General features: G+C 37.1%; 1 protein-coding gene across 1 annotated transcript; it reads right to left on the bottom strand.

The window, feature by feature from the left end:
* Positions 1 to 18,258, bottom strand: LOC139722183 (medium-chain acyl-CoA ligase ACSF2, mitochondrial-like). The gene is made up of 13 exons (XM_071633499.1): positions 18,254 to 18,258; positions 13,835 to 14,258; positions 12,562 to 12,744; positions 11,212 to 11,330; positions 9,413 to 9,578; positions 8,581 to 8,676; positions 7,211 to 7,359; positions 6,103 to 6,271; positions 5,191 to 5,298; positions 4,147 to 4,298; positions 2,316 to 2,457; positions 893 to 1,003; positions 1 to 326 (listed from the first exon to the last, which is right to left on the bottom strand). The coding sequence occupies exons 1-13, from the start codon at positions 18,256 to 18,258 to the stop codon at positions 204 to 206; spliced, it is 1,947 nt and encodes a 648-aa protein (XP_071489600.1). The 3' UTR covers positions 1 to 203.
* Positions 18,259 to 23,922: the final 5,664 nt, after the last annotated feature.

Here is a 23,922-nt window from a genome sequence, read left to right as displayed (position 1 = left end):
ACAGCTATGGAACCAAGTGAGGCCAATTCTAAACTGCATTAGAGTTCATAAGATTTCATTTCCGCCACTTCCAAACTCCTATAGATCACATGCATTAGCCTAAAGTCACAAAGAAGGTTGCATTATAAAGTCGATCAGAACTTTATTTGATTTTGACTGTCACTGAGTTGATAAGCTATTATGAAAACTGATATTGATAATGATTAGTCTTTCTTCAAGTCCTTGCAAACAATTTCTCGCAACTTGAACTTCTGCACCTTGCCGGTAACAGTCATTGGGAATGTCTCCATGAAGACGACATGGCGTGGCACCTTGTAGTGGGAGATCTGTGTGAGGGCAGCAAACAAATTCTTAGGTGTATTCTCTGATCTCACTTAAGTTCAATTCTAGAGAGTCTCTACTGCATTTAGTCAGAGGAAAATGAATATAATACTCCTTTTTTCAGTATGGAATTTCAGACTTTCTTTTCTAAAGTTTTACCACAGTTATTTTGTCTTTCAAGCATATTTTTTTTTTAAGTTCCATATAATATCCCGATTACTCTAAAAAGAGTTGAAAAAAAGAGAGACATATATCAGAATGTGTTTGTATCATACACAAATATCTACACTTCTCAAATAACTTTTCCATTGCAGCACAAGACCTAACACACATTTCTGTAAAACAACAAGTCTTTTCTATGATAAGCCTCTTTATATTTCTGGTATATGTTCACTTCCATGCTAAGCCTCTTTATATTTCTGGTATACATACCTGTATGTTCACTTTCATGCTAAGCCTCTTTATATTTCTGATATATGTTCACTTTCATGAAAACTCAATTCATAGAGATTATGTGTGAGTGTGACACTGACATGGACGTGCAATGTAGATTTGAAAGAGTGACACTGACCTGGTCCTTGCAGAAGTCAATTACTTCCTGCTGGGTCAGCTCCTGACCTGGTTTGACCCTGATGCAAGCCGCCACTTCCTCCCCTAGCCTGGCATCTGGAATACCAATCACCTGTAGGATACATGAAGGAGATATTGGTGCAAAGATTGCCACAACAGTTTCTGTTTGCAATGTAATGTGGGGCAGATTCTTTTTCAATTTTTACAGTCATCTTTCAGCAGAAAATTGTGATTCGCACACATACACACACACACACACACACACACACAAAATATATATATACTGTAAAAGTGAAAATTTTTGCGGTGTTGAAATTTTTGCGCATTTCGTGCAACCAGAAGCTAGCGTGAAAATAAAAGCACGCTAATATTTTTGCGTGCCAAATGTTCCAGTGGTGGATGTCTTGATTCCGCGGAATTAAAAACACGCAAAACTCTTCTTACCCGCGCAAGCGTGAAAAATTAGTCACGCGAAAATATCCACTTTGACAGTATATTTATTATTTCAGTTATCATTTCAATCATTTACTGTATCATGGCATCCATTGTCATCATTAAGATAAACGTACTTGTTAAATCAAGTAAAGAGGCAGTGGAAATAAACTGCAAGGCATTATATGATATGATCTTTTATCTTCTTCAAATTGTTTCTGTATCCTGGTGACAACAAACTCAGGTGCATCACGATTCTGCACAATATAACATTACAACATGGCAGCAAAGCTCATCTATTTCCTCTCTTCTTGTTTTCTGTTTTCTTTGATTATTTGTACTTTCTTTTTCTTTCTATTTTTGCTCTCTTTTTCCTATTTTTTTTTTCTGCACTCTTTGTAGTGGTTAGCTTTTTACCCCTCTTTTCCCCCTTCCTTTTGAGGTACCCGCATATTATAAGCATAGTCTTTTGAGTGGTGGATACCTCCGGGGGGGTTTTCCAGAATATATACATGTAAGTGTGTCTGTAGAATGTCTTTTCTTGTCTTGATCATAGACATGAACAAAACCAAAGTCTGCCACTTTCGCTTTCTGTGTATTACTCAAATGCAAGTCCAATTTCAGTCATTAGGTGGTACGCTACCAGCGCATGATATCACTACTTTGCATATTCTGTTGAAAAAAAAAATGAAAAGACAGTTTTAACTGAATTGAATTGAGCATGTGCCACTGAGATGGCCCACGTCACAACGCAAAACAAACACCACTGCACATTAACGAAATCTAATATACAGCAGACTCCCATTATAACGAAGTCCTCAGGATGGGCAGTTTTCTTTTGTTTTATCGAAATTTCGTTATAACCGAACAAATAAACAATAAAAATACATAGGACGGACAATGTATCATTTTGTTTGTTATAATGGGAGTGCACTGTACTACAAAACTCCTCCTCAAAGATTTCTCCCATTATCTTTCTCTTCTGTACTCACCTGGACGTCTGCCACACTTGGGTGTGTGTGGATAAACTCCTCCACCTCAACTGGATGGATGTTCCTACCCCCTCGGATGATGAGGTCTTTGATGCGACCCACAATGCTACAGTGACCATCCTCGTCAAACATGGCCAGATCTCTGCACATTCAAGCACATACACAAAGGAAATAAAACAAAACAATCCTTCAACTATAATCATCAAGATGGTTGCAAAAAAGACAAATTACAAAACAATCTTCAAACATGGCAAGATCTCTTCACATTCAAGCACATACACAAAGGAAATAAAACAAAACAATCCATTAACAATCATCAAATGAGGTAAATTGGTTGCAAACACACACACACACACACACACACACACGCACGCACGCACATACACAAAACAATCTTCAAATTTGGAAAGATTGCTTAACAAGCAAGCAAAAAGGAAACACAAATTAACAAAATTTCATTGTTGCTCCAAAAACATGGAAGATGGATGGATGGATGTATGTAATCAATATTAGAACAAATGATTTAAAGTAGACTCCTTTATTCATTAATGACTAGAGGAGGGTCATTATGGAATGATTATATTCATTTGAGTCATTCTGCTTTCACACAAAGATTTGGCTCACATGAGCTCGGACTTTTCAAAATACATTTTTAAAAAAAGAACATTCCTGTTCTTGTGATCAGCATTTCATCATTTCCTACAGTAAGAAGATAACATGTTGTCTTCAATAGTTTAAAGTCTGCCCTATATATTGCTGCTGATTCCAAAGGGATTAAGATAGGTCAGAACTTTCATGAACCAGTTGAGAACAAAACAACCATTGATCAAAACCCACCTGCAAAAGTTTCAACTCAGTTTCATCCACACATAGAAATGATTATCACAACAGGAATTATTAATTTTGTCTTTAATCCAGTGTAGTTACATGAAGTAAATGTAAGTAAATTTCAATTTACTCCCTGTTTTCATGAGTACAAAAGGTTGTCCTCCTGCAGATCATATTTAAAGGACAAGTCCACCATCATAATATACAAGTGGATTGAGTGAATGCAGCAATATTTGTAGAAAACATCAGTGAAAGTTTGGGGAAAATCGGATAATCTGTTTAAAAGTTATGAATTTCTAAAGTATCTGCATAGTCACTGCTGGATGAGAAGACTACTAGAGTGTATGATGTCACATGCGTACAACGATATAAGGAAAATATAAAGAGAATTTCACAAAATTTAACTTTTTGAAAAAGGTGCACATTTCCTCGACTTGTCACTGACGTATGTTAAGGGTAATATTATTCCCCTTGTCTTCTGAAAGAGGGAAGTCAAGTGTTCTTTTAGTATGCAAGAAAAATGAAAATATCTTGAATTTTCCTTATACTTTCTTTATATCGTTGTACACATGTGACATCACAAGCTGTAGTAGTCTTCGCATCCAGCAGTGACTATTAAAGCAGAAACTTCAAAAATGCATAACTTTTAAACGGATTGTCCGATTTTTGTCAAACTCTTGCTGATGTGTTCTATTAATATTGCTGCATTCACTCAACCCACATGTCTATGAAGGTGAACTTGTCCTTTAAAGTGGAAATGCCAGGTAGGTCTACCGGTATGTCATTTTTGTGTGATTATGACTTGTTTCTACAATAATCATGAACTAAAAAGTTTCAACATATCTTCACAATGAGATTAAACCACTCAATAATGTTTCCAAAGATTTTCCTGAGTTGAATCAAAACCCTTATTAAAATTTCTAGAGATAATGGATTCTTTACTATGGAAAGCCAAATGGAAAAGCTATCATTAAAATGAGAGATGCAATATAATCTGATTTACCCTGTGTGGAACCATCTGGTCTTGTCCATGCACTCACGTGTGGCCTCCTCGTTCTCCCAATAAGACACCATTAATTGATAACCACGTATGCACAGCTCACCCGCAGTATTGAACGGCACCATGTTGCCAGTTTGAGGATCTATGACCTTTGCCTTGGATGCATGTGAACAAGTTCAATTAGATTGAGATACATCCTGATATATGATGACATAAGTAGAAGTGATGTAACTTAATGTTTACAACATCTGTACAGATAACAAAGGATAACATTAGACTACAATAATGGAATACCACAAAATAACAGCTTGCACAAGGTTTCAGGCACTGGGTTAGAAGTGGGTACGAGCACGTTAGCAACTGTTGTGTTCACAGATATTAGAATTACGTGAGGTTGTTTAGAACCAGTTACCATGGCAATGAATGGCTGTGATGTCACATTTTGATATTCTATAAAAATGACGGCTTAACCTTCCATGTACTTTGTTCACCAACAGGTACGTCCGCTGAGTGCTTTCTTCACTAACAGACTAGTTTACCGACATATTCGAACTTTATACATGCCTTTCTGGCAAAGCTTCTTCTTGACAACCTGACGGCTTGCCCTGAGGTTAGCCCAATGCAGCAACAACTAATGTATGCAAACTGGATTCCAAGTATTTAAATGTGTTTTTGAAGTGCAGGTCAATAAAATAGCTAAAGCCCTGTTACTACGTCAGGACGACAAAAGAAACATCCATAACTTTGAATACCGGTATCTTAGAAAAACAGTTTATTGGCACAGAAGTCTGGACACTAACTGTCAATGAAATGGGATTACCTATACCTTCTTAATAATATCTTTAGAGTCACCATACACCCTTCCTGGTGGACTGAGGTACATTATCATGCCTGTGTAGGATGGCTAACTTACAATTACTGTAGGTCAAGTTTATAGGAAGAATTTTATCTGAATACTGATGAGAGAGCATCAAAAATTACAGCTAAGTGCCTGGGCAAGTAAAGGGTTAAACATAGATAGACAACATTCATGTGAACCTAACTCACCTCCGTGTGCTGACACAGCTTTCCAACGGTGGTCACTCTTTTATCCTCTGGCATCTCTCTGTCCACTATACTGACCATTGGTCCAGCTTCGGTCAGTCCAAATCCAATCTGTAGGACATATGGTGGAACTCACTAATTGGGCGAAGTTCCCAAAGCAACCCCTCAGCAGCCCATAAGAATCATACAGTCATTTAGATAACCATAATGCATGCATCTCATATTATTCCTTTTCTACTGTTTGAAACTGTCATTATATTTCATTCAAACACCTTTGGTGATTTCCGGTCCACCATGCACCAATTTTTTACAGAGTCTGAGGTAGCCCTTTCACTCCAGACAGAGCTCTTTATAAACATATGGAAACGGCTCAAAGTGAATGCTGCAGATGAAGAAAGTTATAAAATGATGTCTATGAAAATAAGAATACTAAGAAAATGGCAACTTATACTAATATTTTCATCATCTTTTCATCATCATATTCATTTTAGTTTCATCAACAACTTTGTCGTTGGGACCACTATCACTATCACCATGATCATAATGATTAATCACTACTTTCAAAAACTTTTTCAACAAAGAGAACTTTCCATGCATGCAAGGAATCTCATTAAAACTAATATACTATTGAAAATGAGTAATAATGGAGGGCTGAAAAGTTTTGGAAGCAGGGATGTAGAGCGAGTGGAGGTTTAAGATAAGAAGATGGGGTAAGATATAGAAGGGAAATGGGTGGTGGAGGAGGAAGAGGAGGAGGAGGGGAGGAAGAGGAGGAGGAGGAGGAAGAGGATGAAGAGGAGGAGGAGGATGAAGAGGAGGAGGAGGAGGAGGAAGAAGAGGAGGAAATCTGTGGGAGGGGGAGGGATAAATGAGCAAGAGAGATAAAAGATAATGATCTGGATGACATAAACTTACAGCCAAGTAATCCATCCCCATTTCTTTCACCACCTGCTGGGCCAGATCCGAGGGACAGGGTGATCCTCCTACAACCCCGAAGGATAGTGAGCTGAGATCAGTGTCCTTGAAGCTCGGCTGGTTTATCATATCGATGAACATGGTAGGTGTGCCATACAGCGCAGTACATCTTGTACAATCACAAACAGACAAAAACATAACATACAAAGATTACAGGCACTGATTACAAGATTCTGTGTACACGACAACTTGTGATACTTGCTCCACACAACTTCAGTGAATTCCATTGACAATATGCCTTGCAAAATTTGGCATTGGTTGTGAGTTGATGGATATTGTTCCATGACATTTGTTCCTGCAACAATTGCTCCCAATAAGTATCTGCACGCTAAGACAACCAAACATACATTCTAATTACAAACATAACTCTAACCCTAATCCTAATCCTCACATCAAAATAAACCTAACACCCTATCACAACCCTAATCCTACCCCTAAGTCCTTGGAGAAAATAGACCGGGGCAATTGTCACAGGAGCAAATGTGTCACGGTTGGATGTAGAATAAGACTTAATTCCCAACTACCATTTTGCTGGATTTCAAAAGTACAGATGCACAAACTACAAAATTTTAGTGCACAAACAAATCTTCTTTAATAAAAAAAAAAATGGCCTGCCATCTTGGCCCTGTCAAAATTTTGTCTGCTCTTACTTGCCCATTTCACAAAAACAAGTCTATAATTTTTTGATCGCAAGACCTTTTTAAACAATCATGCAAACTGCCATCAATTTTTCGCTACAGTAAAGTCCTTTCCAGGTTATTTTCCGATACACATCAAAATATTGCTCATCCTGGAAAATTCTGGAGACTTGGGAATTTCTTTCAGATCATAATCTCCATGGTGGCAGAAAAGAAAGAGCTGTCAAATACGAGGAAAATTAAAATTTTGATATATTGGTGGAGCAAATGTCGACGGAGCAAATGTCATGGAACATATGTCATTGAGCATTTGTTGCAATTTTTAGAGCATTTGTTGGTGGAGCATATGTCATGGAACCCTTTCTAAAACCTGAACTGAGATTCTTTAATTTTTAACTGTCTTCACTCACTTCTCATCCTGGACGGCCTTGAGTGCAGCGCTAGGGTTGTAGGATGCTGTGGGGTAGACATTGGGCACCCCATACAGTAAGCCCACGATTGGTCCAGCTGCCAGGCCAAATATGTGATAGAGGGGTACCGGAAGGCAGGCCTTGTGGCCCTGGTGAGAGATGTTGGGAAAAAGCAGGGTATTAGGGTATATATACATACAGTACATATCATTATATTGATATATCTTTATACTGCTCTCTCCCATCTTTCTCCCCCCCCCCCCTCTCTCTATCTATCTATCTATCTATATAATCTATTTATCTATCTATCTATCTATCTATCTGTCTATCTAATCTATCTATCTATCTATCTATCTATCTGTCTATCTAATCCATCTATCTATCTATCTATCTATCTATCTATCTATCTATCTATTTCTCCATCTTTCTATCTATCTATCTGTATGTATATACATGTATATAATCATTTCATATTACATGCTTCACAAAAACCAAAGAGGTTCGAATATCAAAGCAGCATTCAACTTTGAAATTTGGACAGAAGGTATCTAAAATATAAAACATTTGATTTTTATGCAAATGAAAGTTATTACCATTCTTCGCTATTAAAACAACTTTATTTTTCAGTTTCCTTGGTTGTAACATAATTATTATGCAACTTTCTCAGGGTGTCTTGATGACAAGTCCCGTGTGTGCTTTAGAAGAGCAGCAAGACTGACAATTATACTTGATGCTGTTAATCAAATATGCAAAAATATTTGATGGTTGAAAGAGTTAAAAGATGTTGAAAACTATCCCACTGAGTCCTAAAAACCAGATTTCTATCACTTGAGTATTAAATCTTATCATATAAGCTTTTACTGTTTATCATCAGTATTTCGTAGGGGAGAGAAAAAAAAATGATTTTTTTTTTTTTAATGAAAGACCTTCATAGTAAATGTAATTATATTGGTTTCAATTTCAATTTTATCAAAATTCCACCAAACATACAGCTGATTTTCTAGTTGGCAACATAATCTATTTACATAAATTCATGTTTCTCTCTTGAATTGGCAAATTCTTGTGATTCTGTTTTTTAATTTTGTGCCAATTTATGGAATTTATCCAGCATTTACATCTAATCATTCTCTAGTATAAGACATGCAGCAAACTTGAGGTGTCTATTCAGTAAGGGCAATGTGACACCTGCTACAGCAAAAACTCCCCCTGGACTATTAACCCGCTGAGGACGAGTCCTGAGTATACTTGGGCAGGTGTCTATGGGAAATGCGTATCGTAGCAAAATCAAACCATCCTCAACGGGTTAAAGTGGGTTAATCCAGCATTCCACACTGAAGAGATAGAAGGCCTGGGGATAAAAGTTCCTTCACCCCTTCATGGTAATTCAGCCTTCCTCCAACATGGATTCCCTGGTTGACTAATCGGTGGTGAGTCATCAGTGCTCCCTTGGGGTTCCCTGTCGTCCCCTACATGGCATGAAATAAGATTTACGATAGAAATCAAATCGACGGAATCAGATCATTGATGTCTATGATAATCTGCAAATGCTTATAATACTGTAAAACGAGGAATGTCCGCGTGCATTTTAATTTCACGAATTTTGCGAGCGGCAACATTTGTGAAATTAAAAAGTGGCAAGTCGCAAAAATTTCATGCTGCGAAAAAAGGCCGTCAGCTCCAATTCGCGAATGTTCATACCACCAATATATCGTGTATTACAGTAATCTTCAGAAGTGAAGGATGTGGGCTACCCCAGAAGTGGAAAATACTCAAAAGCTCAATATGTACTTGAGAAGTGTAAATTCAGTTTGATATTTAGGTTGATAGTTTATTAACTCAATCATCCCACTGGGTCTCAGTGACACTAAAAATAAGATCGAATTTTTTTATGTTCAGCTGCAAATTGACATGTGGAACAGCACACACTCAGAAATTGCATTAACATCAGATTCTGTAATTTAGTGATCTTTACCAATAGAAAATCAAAGCAAAATTTACACATACCAATCTGCTTTACTACACAAAAGCCCTCATAATGCACATGCTTCCCACTGTGTCCATATACATAGCTCATACTAATTTCTATGGTAGTTTAACATTAACCCATTCCATACTGAATTCTAAAATCCCCATAGACTTAACACACAGACCACTAGGTTCATGTGTGGAATGGGTTAAAGAGTATTTTGTCTATATACTTACAGAAGTGAAGAGAATAGCGATGGGGTCATCAAACTGCACAGTCTTAGCCAACCTCTCCACAGACACCTGCTGCTCGCTGGTTCCCATGGTGATGACATCATCGAATCTGAAAGTTCCAGGGAAATCCCCTTCCCCCATCATGATGATAGATTCCATCATTGGTAATCTGCCGAGATGGAGAGAAATATTTTCTATTTTCTATACCAACAGCTCCCGACTCAACACCTTTTTTTACTCTCATTTTACTCTGACTTTCATTGAGTCTGTACAAAATGTATGCCTACCTTTAGACTCTGCCTGAATTTTCAAGCTTCAATATGTAAGTCTTCATTAATGTACATCTGCACAGTCAACCTTGCTTAAGTCGACCCCGCATAAGTCTTTTCAGTCCTCTTCTCTTTATATTCTATTGATATTAATCCCTCCTAAGTCAATTTTTTTTTTTCTGAGACGAAGCAAAATGTATTTCTTCAGTCCAAATAGATTCGACTTAGGCAAGGTTGACTGTGTTGGAAAAACAAACAAGGAAAAGTAGAAATTACGCGGTGCGTAATATATGTCCCCGCCGGAAGTAGCATTTAGAAGCAAAATGTACAATATAGGTAAAAAATCAAGGTCAAAGAAGTCAAAGGTCAAAATTCTGTGTAGAAGTTTTGAAGCCCTCACCTAGTGCCATCACATAAAGCAAACGGAATCGAAATCGGGTTAGAAATGGAGGAGTAGCATTTTGTAGCCAATGTACAATATAGGTCAAAAATCAAGGTCAAAGGTCAAAGAAGTCAAAGGTCAAAATTCTGTGTAGAAGTTTCGAAGCCCTCACCTGGTGCCATCACATAAAGAAAACGAAATCGAAATCGGGTTAGAAATGGCGAAGGAGTAGCATTTTGTAGCCAATGTACAATATAGGTAAAAAATCAAGGTCAAAGGTCAAGAAGTCAAAGGTCAAAATTCTGTGTAGAAGTTTTGAAGCCCTCACCTAGTGCCATCACATAAAGAAAACGGAATCGAAATCGGGTTAGAAATGGCGAAGGAGTAGCATTTTGTAGCAAAATGTACGATATAGGTCAAAAATCAGGGTCAAGGGTCAAAGAAGTCCAAGATCAAAATTCCGTGTAGAAGTTTTGAAGCCCTCACCTAGTGCCATCACATAAAGCAAACGAAATCGAAATCGGGTTAGAAATGGCGAAGGAGTAGCATTTTGTAGCCAATGTACAATATAGGTCAAAAATCAAGGTCAAAGGTCAAAGAAGTCAAAGGTCAAAATTCTGTGTACAAGTTTTGAAGCCCTCACCTAGTGCCATCACATAAAGCAAACGGAATCGAAATCGGGTGAAAAATGGCGAAGGAGTAGCATTTTGAAGCAAAATGTATAATATAGGTCAAAGGTCACAACTGAAATTCTGTGTAGAAGTTTCAAAGCTACCATGCAGTGCTATCATATAAAGCAAACAGAATCAAAATTGGCTCATAAATGACAGAGAAGTAGCAAATTGAACATTTTGATCACACACGGATGCACAGACAGACAGACAGACGGACGGACGGACACACACACATACGGAGCTCGTTTCATAGTCCCCTGCTCGAACTTGTTCGGCAGGGACAACAAACATAAGAAGAGCAAACAAGATGGAATAGAATTTGTTTGCAGCTTGCCAAAATGATTGTTCAAATCACACATTTTTTGTCTTCCCTCAACACAGTTCATGTTGGCTGAAAAGACAGCAAAGATTAATGTTACACATTGGTAGGGCCTACTCAATCTAGTCTATGTTGAATGTTTGTCTTATAAAACTTACTTGGCACTTTTCAACCTTCCCGGGTCCGAGTTCGGAAGCTCAGGGCAGACTGTCGACAGAATTTCATAGTAGCTCCTTTTGGCAAACTCTTGAGAGGACACGATTGCCTTCACACCAGCCTAAAAGGTAAATAATTCAATACATAGAAGTGACTTTAAAGTGACTTAACCAGATGGGGACATAACTGAACAATCACAAGCTTAACACATTGAAAACTTGTCAGGAGTATTCTCAGGCAGGTGTCAATGGGGAATATACGTTATAGCAAAATTAGCTCGTCCTCAATGGCTTAATTCAAACATTGTCTTTTGCCTGCAGTAGGCCTAGTAACCCGCTGAGGACAGACTGATTTTGCTATAACACGCATTCCCCATAGACACCTGCCCGAGTATACTCGGGACTCGTCCTCACCAGGTTAATTCTTTTTACATATATACAGTAGGCCCTATTGATACAACAGCTGATCAGCTGCAAGTATATATGTGACCCGCTACAACAAAAGGATCCTAAAGTCGCTGACGGGCGAGCCAAGCATGCCCAGAAAAATGCTATTTTCAGGCCTTTCCTTTGATTATTTAGCTTAGAAATTTCGGCAGATGAGAGAAGATACATTAGACTACAAAATTCTGTTAAAACAGAAATCTGAACGTTTTGACAGATTTTGGTAATCTGACTTCAATCTCGATTTTCTCTGCTCACCCGTCAGCGACTTTAGGATCCTTTTGTTGTAGCGGGTCACATTTGCCCCGCATCTAGTTGCTACTAGGTTTTCTATAAGATTATGATAATTACAATTTCTTTATTAAAAGAGGTCTGTGTGCATTCCCAGGGCAAAAATCCAATTGAATCCCCACTGAAGATATTAGTTACTACATTTCCCCCAACCCCTGCTGCACTGTGCAGTTTGACTTGTGGGTATTCAGATATATCTCTTGTATAGCATGCATACAGACATATCAGCAAAGGCATGCATACACTGAAATACACTGAAACCTAATGGTGCCTTTACACCGAGCACGGTACAGGCGACGGGCCAGGTTTTTGCTATGGTACACCAAAAGGAACCATGTCTGGTTCTGCTAAAAATGAATCAGTAATTTGGTACAAAATCACCCAAAATATTACCATGTCAAAATCAAGAGCAACAAAATCAACAGTAGAAGATTAATTTTGTAACAAAATTATTAGCAGAGAAGTGATATTAATTTTTAGAAACATAGCAAAAAGCCTGTTCCGTGACCCATGTCAGATTTGATGTAAACGCAGCTTTAGAGCACATGATCCTGACTGTACCAGAAGCTATCAAAAACATAGATGCTCTAGTCAAAGAGGTCAGAGGTCAGAGTTCACCTTGTGCAGAGCATACTGGAGCTCAGGGGCAGTGTAGGCCATGTTGATGGTGACCAATATGGCTCCGATCCTGGCTGCAGCAAACTGGGTGATGATCCACTCCGAGGTGTTGGAGCCCCACACGCCCACCCGGTCCCCCTTCTTGACACCAATGGAGAGGAGTCCTGCTGCAAAATTATCAACCTGCATGGGTGGGTGATAGCCATTGGCAAAAAAGAAAAGGAGATTAAAACATAAATCACAGCATAAATCCACTCCACTCTGCAATTATCACATGGTCCCTGCACCTGTACCCGTTACGATGATAGGGTTGTTTTTTTTTTTTTGTCATTTCTCCATCTCTTTGGAACAAACTCTCTCTTTATATTTGAAATGCTGGAAGTGTAGATAAGTTTAAATCATTACTTAAAACTTATCTACTTACTCAATCCTAATTTTTTAAGAGCTATGTACATTAGCGTTAACTGTATCCTGTATTCTAATTTAATATTTTTTCCACATCAATGCGCTTAGAAACATCAGTATTAAGCGCTGCATAGGTGTTATTTATTGTTATCGTCATCATCATTATTATTAGAAATGCATGCTGAAGATTCAAGGATTGATGTACTGCTTATGTATAACAAATTATCAATGAAGATGTAAATTCTCTGCAAGGCACCTTTCCATCATGAAATTCAATTCAATTTTCAATTCAAAGAAACAAGTAGGCCTATTTCTTTCAATACCAAATCATTACAATGAAAATTTACATACATGAACATTTCATGTACAGTGAAGGAGGGGCTCCCATATACCCTTTTTTACCCGGGAAGTGGCACTAAAAAGGTGTGGTTAAGGTTTTTGTTTGTTTGTTTTTTACTTTCAAGCTGATCAACCCCGGAAGTTGTGCCAGAAAATTGGCGCTGAAAGCAGAAAAGTGTGGGTAGGGCCCTTTTATTTTCTTGCTTGATTTGTTGATGAAACCTGGAAGTGGCACCAGAAATATAAATTGGGCCCCCTCCACGCCTACACACTTTTCAAACTGTGGCACCAGCCCTGCAATATAAACACATTTACAGAAAAACAACCATGACAAAAAATAAGATAATAATAATGCCACTAAAAGCTCTTTACTTGATCAGATCATTGCTGGTCACTGAAAGAAACCTAAAGCCATAGAAAACAACCTCCACTTTCTAGAAAGTGATCTAGCCAATAAGACTGGCTTATTTTAGCACACATACACTTGATTACACTGACTAGGGCAAAAAAAAAAACATGCTCAGCACACCTTTTCCCTGAACTGGCCGTACGTCAACCTGACGCCCTCCTCAAGGAAGATGAAAGCTTCCTCATCTCCTTTCTCTTCTGTGACTTCGTCAAGGCACTGCCCCAGAGTCTTCCCGATCAGCGGCGGGATAGGAGATCCCTGAAAATAGCTGATGGTTGGGAGTGGGGCACTACCACTGGAGGAGGAGGGGAAGGAGGAGGGGGAAGAAGACATCCCTCGTGAGATGGAGTGTTGTGTTGATGCGCCTGCATCCCAGGCGGAAGTTGGGCGGGGTCGCTTTGGTCCAAGAGCAAAGGGTGTCGTCCTTGTAGAGAAGTGCCTCTGGGGGACAAAATTCTTGGCTTCCGGGAAACAGCTTGTATGAAGGCTTCGAGAATTAGCAGTCTGGCCTGTCTTGCTGGCAGAGGCTGTTGACGATGATGATCTGATACACGAAATACAAACACAATTTGAACAAAAATTAGAGAAACCCAGGGTCATCATGCTTGCCTTACTCTTTCTAGGAGTACTAAAATCCAGTGCAACTAACATTTTACCCACTTACAAATGAAGGTTAAAAAAGGCAATTGAAGTGTTGACATGGCTCTCTGTCATGAAACAAACTGACGGTATAAGTAATCAATTAACAATGGTTCAATAATTTCAGGCCAAATCATTGTTCATCATTATTAGATCTACCATAATTGATCTTTTCATTTCTTTACTGACACACTCAAATCCATTTTAATGCATCTTCAAGCCTTGTTCTAGTTAAGTTTTGATTAGAGTGCGTAGAAAACATAGAGGTTTTTTTCAACATATTCTCCATGTATCTGTGCTTTAATGCATGATGTGGTCTGATACACCAACCGTATGCCACACAAGACTACTCAAAGGAATACAGTGCGAGACTTCAACTTATCAGGTGCTATTTGCAGGAAGCAGCAATACCATAATTCTCCATCATATGGTTTGATAGTGTCTGTCAAGTATTGTTTTATATATATAAATACTGCAAAAGTGCTCAGCCTAAATAGAGCCATATTGCTCAAAATAACATGCTAACATAATTTCAATTTAGTTATCTAATCGTGTACAAGATCCGTTTCAGCCTAAAAAATGTGGAGTCTGCAACACATAATCAATATAAAATATGATGCTGTAAATGAACAGTTACTATAAATAATCATAATTCATTGTTTTGTATCACATGAAAATCTCTGATGGCATGATTGGAGTAATAAAAGTATGTAGGATGATTTTGGAGATTAAAACTCGAGCATGGGATAATATTGTTATATGATGGCTTCATACACTTAGATTGGTCATTACCTAAAGTGTTATTCATGCAGTTGCATACAGATAGTGAAGTGGTAAGGGGAAAAAGCTATATACAGGTATGTGTAAAAAGTCTTTGGATTAAACAATACAAAAGCTGTGAAGGCAATCTCAAAAGGAACATGAGCAGTGCTCTAAGAATGAAAGCTTTCAGTAAATTAAATGCTTGAAGTTTATACTTCAAACTCCTACTTCCATATGTTTGCTAGGCCATTGTTATGTTGTTGTTGTTGTTGTTGCTGTTTGATAAATGGCAAAAATGTGTCAATTTTGTAATTTGGTAAGAGATGAAAACATTACTTACCACAATGGATGGCTACCTTTGGATGCAAAGCAGCAGGGATATAGAGGAAAAGTTGACAATCAGTGAAAACTTTGCCTATAACATGCATTACTCATCCATGCAGTTATAAGCTTTTGATTGAGCAGTTGAATAGCAAAGTAGCGTGATATTTTTCTTTCTTTCTTTTTGGGAGGCATGATCATTCTGTAGAAGAAAATAATGTTGCTGCATGATTGAAAAAAAAAATATGAATGAGTGTGAAACTTCAAAGCTTGGTTTTCAGTATTTCATTATCATGTCTATTGCTTTATCAAAATCCATGTCTTGCACTAATTCAAGAACATTGAAGATATATAAATACATTTTTGCAGTAAGCAGTGACTACCTAAACTCAGTGATGGAAGTAATAGCATTTCCACTCTTCTGTTCAACTGATATCTTTGTCTTATCATAATTTTCTACTAATTTTCCCTAACTTCTATTTCTGAAAATTATATGATAATGAATATGAAATACTTTATGATTACAGAACAGAATGATCATAATATACAATGTAATATATAATGGTTGTAATATACTGTGACATTGTAATACCACAAATTTGAGGTATTATGAAACATATCATACAAAATAAATAAACACACACACACACAGACACACATACAAACAGACAAAGTGTGTTGACTTAATATGTGAATGCATACTCACACATGTACACATGAAGTCAGCAGTAACTAGAGTGCCCTTTTGGATTTTGACAAACATGTGTGGTAGTATGATGAATAAATATAAAAGCTGATTGTTACTGATTGGCAGACCACTATGAAATCGAGGAATCTAATGATCTTTGAATGTTTGTCCCTACACAATGTGACATTTGAAATAAAGTAAAAGGTAAGGTCAGTTTAACCGCAGCAGCGACCCCATACGGACAAATACGTACCTTGTGTTACAGCGCCCCGCGACGGGGTTAAGGTCAGTTAAGAATGTTTTAAGTCGTAAATTAAAGTAGTGGTGGGTAACATGTTTAATTGGGTGATGTTCATAGATTTGCTTTATCCTCTTCTTTTTTTTCTTTTTTGTTCTCTACCTAGGCAATAAACATTCAAAAAGTAGCATGAGAAAGAAATCAAAACTTTTTCATTGCCTTAATCAATGCGAGCTGCTCCCCCTATGTTTGTGTGTGTGTGTGAGTATGCACGTACAATTGTTGTAATATACACTTTTTTTATATTTGTTTGATTATTTGTTTTTTACAAGGCTGCCTTTCCTTTCTGGCACTAAAACAAGCTGTTCTTGTCAATATCCATATAGCTACTAATATCTTGCTACTATCCCACCTCAACATACTACCTCTGTCTCTGCAATGTACTTTAAAAATTACAATGCCACTGTGAAAAAAATTTGAATTAAAAACAGATTTCACATGATATATTATGATGAGAGCCAAATAGCTGTCACATGATTTATTGAATTCATCAAAATAGAACATTACATATGTGTACAAAATGTACAGATTTGGCAGACCAATGATTGTTCAGTATGATAATCATACTCAAATTTTTACAAGGTCTTCATCATTAGACTAACTAAAATAAAAAGAAACAATACATACATCTTATCTATTTTTGCGATGTCCCCTTTTGAGTTATGAAATCGATTAAAAAAATAATTGAATTACCTCAACTAACATATAAGTAACATCACGTTTAGATTAGTACTCTTTGACCTAACTGAGCAAAAAACATGTCCAGTGATAAAACTTTGTCATACAAGATGTAATATTACCACTAAACGAATTGGTAAGCTTTCATTAAAAATGTAATGCAATGCATTACAGTTGACAAATCTCACGAATAATCGCTGGTATTTTCCTCATCAACACAAAACTCTGATTCAAATCATAAATAATTTCAAGATTGTTGAGAGGTAATGTATCAGTGAGTCTAGCATACTAGTAGTGTAAGCATTGACAATGAAGTACAGAAGCTTGCCATATTGCAGCATGCTACACAACTGTTTTTTTTTAGTCACTTGCCCGGTTGGGCAAGCAGATTTTCACATTGTCACAGAACATTTGCCCATACATGAATTTTACTTACCCAAAAAGAAAGTTGAAAAATATAAGAAAATGATACAGAAAATCACTTAAAAGTCAAGGGCTTAATAAAACACAATCATTTAAACATTAAAGAGCATACAAACTGTACATTGATTCACAATCTTAAACACATCGGAGTTAACAACCTTGATTCTATCAAGTGTTGGTGTTGCATTGCATTGGAAAGTTGCTGGAATGAAATCAAAGTGCATTGTTCATCACCAAACAGTCATTATCATTTGGCTTTTGTATGGCCGACTTGGTGGGTTTGAGAGGGGGTGGGGTGGATGGGGGGGGGGAGTGATAAAGGTGGCTCTTAAACTTTTTGTCTGCCCAATTCGGGCAAGTATTTTTCTCCTTTGTTCCAAAACACTCGCCCAACTTTGATTTTCACTTGTCCCAGGCAATTGGGGAAGCACTTAAGTAGCACCTTGCATATTGCAATATATCCATCATCCAAGCTATCAAAACAGGTTATACTGTATAATATGGCTGATCACACTTCATTCTAATACATCTCTTCTCCTCAGAAGATCGGAACTACAAACATATCTAATCTGTAATTTTGTCTGTCCATAAGCAATCTGCATCCATCAAAAATCTGTTGTCAGGTTTATCCTACTCCATGATTCAAATACTAGCTTGGTTTGCTGGGATAATTTTATCTGTCACCACGCAATTAGCATTTGTTGGAAGTCTGTTCTAATGTTTAACCTACTCCATGATTCAAATACTAGCTAGATTTGTTGAGAACTGGTAGTCAGGATCACATAATTCCGTACATACATGATATATCTTACTAATATATACACAATTAAAGAACATTCTGTAACTTTCAGCTGCAGTTTTCAGGCACATGTCCCTGCCACATATGGGGTGACAAGACCACATATATATCTCAACTAATAATTTTGTGACATTGTTACAAATGTCAAAAAATTTTGAAACACTGTTGTGGATTACATTAGAATTGAAATAAGCAATTCTGATTTATGCAATTGAGTTAGGATGTTTTTGAACATAATTCAATTAATATAATGTCTTGTCACCCAGAGTTTTTTATGTAACTTTCTATCAATTACTGGAAAATCAGAAAGTATTGCATGCACGAAACTTTCACAAATTTTGCAAAAGCCAAGATTTGTGAAAGCAAAATGCATGTAAAAGTTGTGTGGGTTTTTTTTCTACACAATGCAGTGAATGCCATGGGCAATTCACAGTGTTCATGCCACAAATATTTATAGTTTTTCAGTACATAGATGTTAAAATGACAAAAGTATCACGGTAAAACATACATGCCACACTAAACACACTCCAGGATGTGAACATTACAGTGGCAGTATATAAAAGCATGGAAGGTATTTATCTCAGAATGCCAATTTTTCAGCACACAAAATATGACTCAAACTGAACATGGCAATCCTTAATGAAGTTGAAAGGGCTGAGAGCAAAGTGAAATGTGCACGGCACAAAATTTGCACAACTAGAAACATGACAATATTCAACATTTTCTTTCCTTTGCCTAACATTCAACATTGCTGTAATATAAACACCCTGTGCTGTGACCAAAATATTTTGTGTGCAAATCGCAGGGCAACCCTATCACTTTTGATGTACACGTATCTCCTGATATAACTTAGTATTAGCAGGACCAGAGACTAAAATACAGGGTTTTGTACTAAAATTCGTAGCCATCTGTTAGATAAGATACTTTAATACAATTATATCTGGAAGAATTGATCTCCAATACAATCTGCTACAAGAGTCCACTGAAAGATTTCGACTGAGGTTTTAGTCCTTGTGAACTTCTTATCGTCTTACATCTTACACGTCAATCCCTTCAACAAACTGCACGCAAGTCAAGAGGGCGCTGTTACTGGTTATAGCACTCAGGGTTACCTTTGCTGCAGCTGTGTTTTATAAAATGACTGAAAAATGTCCTCTGCTTACTGCATGAATTGTTTCATTTGGTTTTGACCCCTATATCCTATGACTTCACTTAGATTTTTGTCATAAATCCAAGAGTCCCTTTCATAATGTAGAAATGGTATGAGTTGGATTTTAACACTGACCAGTGTTCACAACTCAGCATTGCAAAACTTCCTGCATAAATGGCATACACTGAACTGCTGTTTACCCTACTTTCCACCCTTCTCAGATAGAAAAATATACATAAGAGGTACATATTCCAAATCAATGATATATAAGAGCGTATTTCCGAAGAATTACTATTTTGATGAAGTAACATCCTTCCCTGGAAAACAGTCTATTCACAACCAAAATGTACACAGTCCTCGTTAAAAAGAAAGAAAAAAAAAAGGTAGCATCTGTTGTATGGAGTGGACTATCTATGCAACAGCAGTTAACAAGACATCTAGCAAGCAGAAGCTTTCAATGTGCACTATAAAAACCTGTCTATAGCAACCTTTCAAGGGAAGCAGAATACTGTATACGCTATAATTTTTGCGTACATAAATTTTCGCGAATTGTCGCTGTCACACATTTTCGCGAGTGGTTAAATTCGCGATTTGGGGACCAGAGAAAATATGAAGTGGCAAAGAAAGTGTGAATTTTCAACTTACTAGCAAATAAGAATGATACTAGTTATACACTGCATGAAAAAGACTTGCCAAACTCTGCGAACTAGTAAGTTAGAATTCAACATTTTTGAAGTGGTTAAGTCCATCGCGCTAGATTTCTGACGAGTGGTCCCCTTGCGATAATGGATTGGCTCTCTACAGTATTCGTAAGTAGACGTGGACGTACGTAAACAAGCTTAGCCAGTATGGTCTGTTCGGTAAGCCGTGACATGGTATACTAGTACTGAAAATGTTCGTATCATCAAGGCAAGGGATTCATTTTGGAAGGTAATATTTTCGCGTGTTGTTAATTTCGCGAATAGCTCCCGACTCGCGAAATTCGCGAAAATAAAACCCCCGCGAAATATATAGCGTATACAGTAAGTGGTCTTTGCTGACAGGTTGCCATTTCATATAATCTGATGGCCAATTAGATTTTATCACATAACCCAATAATCAGTGATATTACACACATAACTGAAAAGAAAAAAAAAAGAAAAATAACAAACAGGTTTTCATCACATTACAGATATTTGTATCTCAGAAAAGCTTGAATTCAAGATAAAATTGATTTGTATACATTCTGATTTGTTTGGGGTTTTTTTTTTCAGGGTTGACATTTGCCTGACCCTATGAAAGGTCTAACAATTGAGAACCCACAATGCCAGCTGCTCAGGTTCAACTTGTGGGAACTTTAGACAGTAAAATATTACCCAATGGACACAAATTATTTGACCACTGGCCATACCAGACAGGTGGTCACTGCACACATGGACAAACTATTTCTCTTCCAGGTAACTAAGGCAACACGCAACAGGTGGCTGCTATAGACAGGTCTGCACTATGACAAGTTTGACTGTACATGAAATGCTGTTAGCAAACAGGACAAGCACAAGAATGCATTACACAAGCAATGTAAGTTCTCTCCACACACTGGACAGAAATAGAAAGGAATGATTTAAATTGGACAAAGCAGCTATGTATGCTACTTCTGTCTAATATTTCTTGATTATTTGTGACACAAATGCAAAATACACTGTATTTGGGTCTGGATTTGTGAACTCGCTACAGTGAGGAAGGAACTCACACGAGCATTAAAATATCTGCAAGGTTGTCAGTGTTGTCAGCATTGGACAGATTAAAGGCATAATTTACCATTTGCAGTTAAAACAAAAATCTAGCTTTTGTGCTTCGAAATAGTTCTAAAATTCGAGTTAGAGATGGAAACAACCAATGTAAAAATTTGGATCAGTATAATCAATGTTAAGTATTGTTAACTATACAAAATGTGAACAATAGTTATAATTGAATTGTTTCTAGACTAAACCGTCTACAGTTATGGTTTCGTTGAAAAATAGTGATATCTCCTTAAATTTTAGGCTTTATTACGAAATTTTTATATGATAGGATTTTTGTTATTCAACTGACCTATACACGTATGCATCAAATGTGATATCTCGAACATTTTTTAAATCACTGCTCCCAAAGGTAAATTGTACCTTTAAAGGAGGAATTTTAAGAAATTGCACAATCATCATGATCACAGGAGCAGAATCTAAAAATATTAAAAATCCAGATAAAATTTGGATACATAAGAAATTCACATCTGCTTGAATTCCATACATGATTTTCCATTGATAACATTTTGTCTAATTTCAGAGCTGCTAATTTGCTGTCACCATCTGTGACATCTCTTGAATTGTACTCCTTAAGACTACACTGTACATGGTACAGACATTGACCACAAATAATAATTTTCATAAATTTTGATGGAGGTATTGAATCCTCTTGCCTTCAGAGCAAGAATGCGGAGAAAATGTCTCCTTTGCGATGCCACAAATAAGTGACACTTTAAATACTTCATAAATGCGGAGCAGCATGAAAAACTAGATATATCGCTATGGCGACTGATATGCCTCCGCCATAATGCATGGTTCTCCTAATAGGTCTATAGTACAAAGTCTTGACAATGTGTGATGACAGTTTCAAACAATTGGCAAAATATTAAAATGACAGGTTTGACACAAATGTGCTGAATGTTCACTTTCCTAGAACTAGGTTCAATTGGATGAATGATTAAAATGTCAGAGTGCAGGTATTTGGGGAACTGATGATTTTTACTTGACTTTTGACCCTTTTATAAGTTTATGCATCAAGTAATTTTTCAAGGTATTGAGAAAAAGTATAATTTCAGTATCAAATGGGAAAATAGCATTATCTAAACCTGGCCTTTGACCTTTGACCTCACAGTTCCAAAGAGAATCACTGTTAGGTTGAACATGCATAAATATGTAAGTTTCATGATGATACCTTGAGTTACTTTTGAGATATGGAGGAAAAAGTGCAATTCAGCACTTTCACTTGACCTTTGACCTTTTGACCTTTGACCTTTTGGCAAGAAACTTCCCACAGAATATATATTGGGTAATACATGTATACATCAAGTTACAAAAAAAAAAAACCTTCATTCATTGCATAAATATAAGGAAAGTAGTGATATTCTGAGGAGTTGACCTTGACCTTTGACCCCCTGACCTTTGACCCATGACCCCCAACTTCCCTAGATAATCACTGCCCATCGGTACAAGCATATATACTAAGTTCCATGAAGATACCTTGAACCATTTGCGAGATATGGAGAAAAACATGAAATTTCAATTTTTTTTTTCACAAAATAACCTGTGACCTTTGACCTTTGACCCTGTGACCCTAAAATCCACACAAAGTATTATCCCCCAAGGATATACCCTCATACCAAGTTTGATGTAAAACCACAACACGGTTCTTGAGATATCGACAAAAACAAAACGGGACGGACGTACGTACGGACGGATGTACGGACGGACGTACGGACGGACGTACGGACGGACAGACAGACGGACGGACGACCCGAAAACATAATGCCTCCGGCCACTTCGTTGCGGAGGCATAAAAAAAATATCCCAGCTTATGTACAAATACTCTAAATATGCCTCATAACTGTCTGATTTCACTCAAAAAATCAGATATATTCTTTGCAGAAAATTCCCTCACTTCTCACTGATATATCAAAACATAATTTACATTTCATTCTAGCAAATTTTGAGGAAGACAGAAGCTGGAGTTGGTATAAGGCTGTGTTCTCATCTCTTGCAGCACAAGATGAAAAATTACTACAGTTGCATCACTACGGCTAGTTTCTAAAGGTATGACTGTGATGTACCATATTTTTATGTCCCAAAAAAAATTACAACGCGACCCTCCGCAATGATATCTTTGAAATATTGAATCAATCTAAATACAAATTCAGGGTATGAAACTACAACTCATTGCCCACATCTTACAGAAAACCCCATTCGATTTGCTTCAGTGGTCAAAGAGAAATGAGGAATTTTGTACAGGATGTCGGGAATCTCTTCCCTCCAAGTTCTGTCTATTGTATTCACACGCAAGATTATCGAAGCGCTAAACTTGGAAGAATCAGACTCATGACATGCTTTACAACAATCCACATTTCTCTGTGACCGCTTAACAAAATTGAATGGGGTTTTCTGCAAAATAGAGCTAAAATATTATATTTTAAGACCCTGAAGTAGCATTTAGACAATCATAATCATATTGGGTGTTATCGATACGAAAATCTGATTGTAATTTTTTTTGGGACATACTGTACTGTTTTTTTACAACACATGCCGGGCATTCACACATATGGCACTTTGTAGAGTGGTTTCATGTTTGTTTGTTTTTTTTGGAGATGCATAGCAAATGATGGACAGAGAGGATGAGTTGGCATCGAAGTGGATTTTTCAAGAAAAAAAGCGTCTCGTTC

Source organism: Diadema antillarum, unplaced genomic scaffold (genome assembly GCF_040938485.1).
Source record: "Diadema antillarum isolate AM-2024a unplaced genomic scaffold, OU_Dant_1.0 scf00000160, whole genome shotgun sequence".
Lineage (NCBI taxonomy): Eukaryota > Metazoa > Echinodermata > Echinoidea > Diadematoida > Diadematidae > Diadema > Diadema antillarum.
This window is presented reverse-complemented; position numbering and strand designations above follow the sequence as displayed.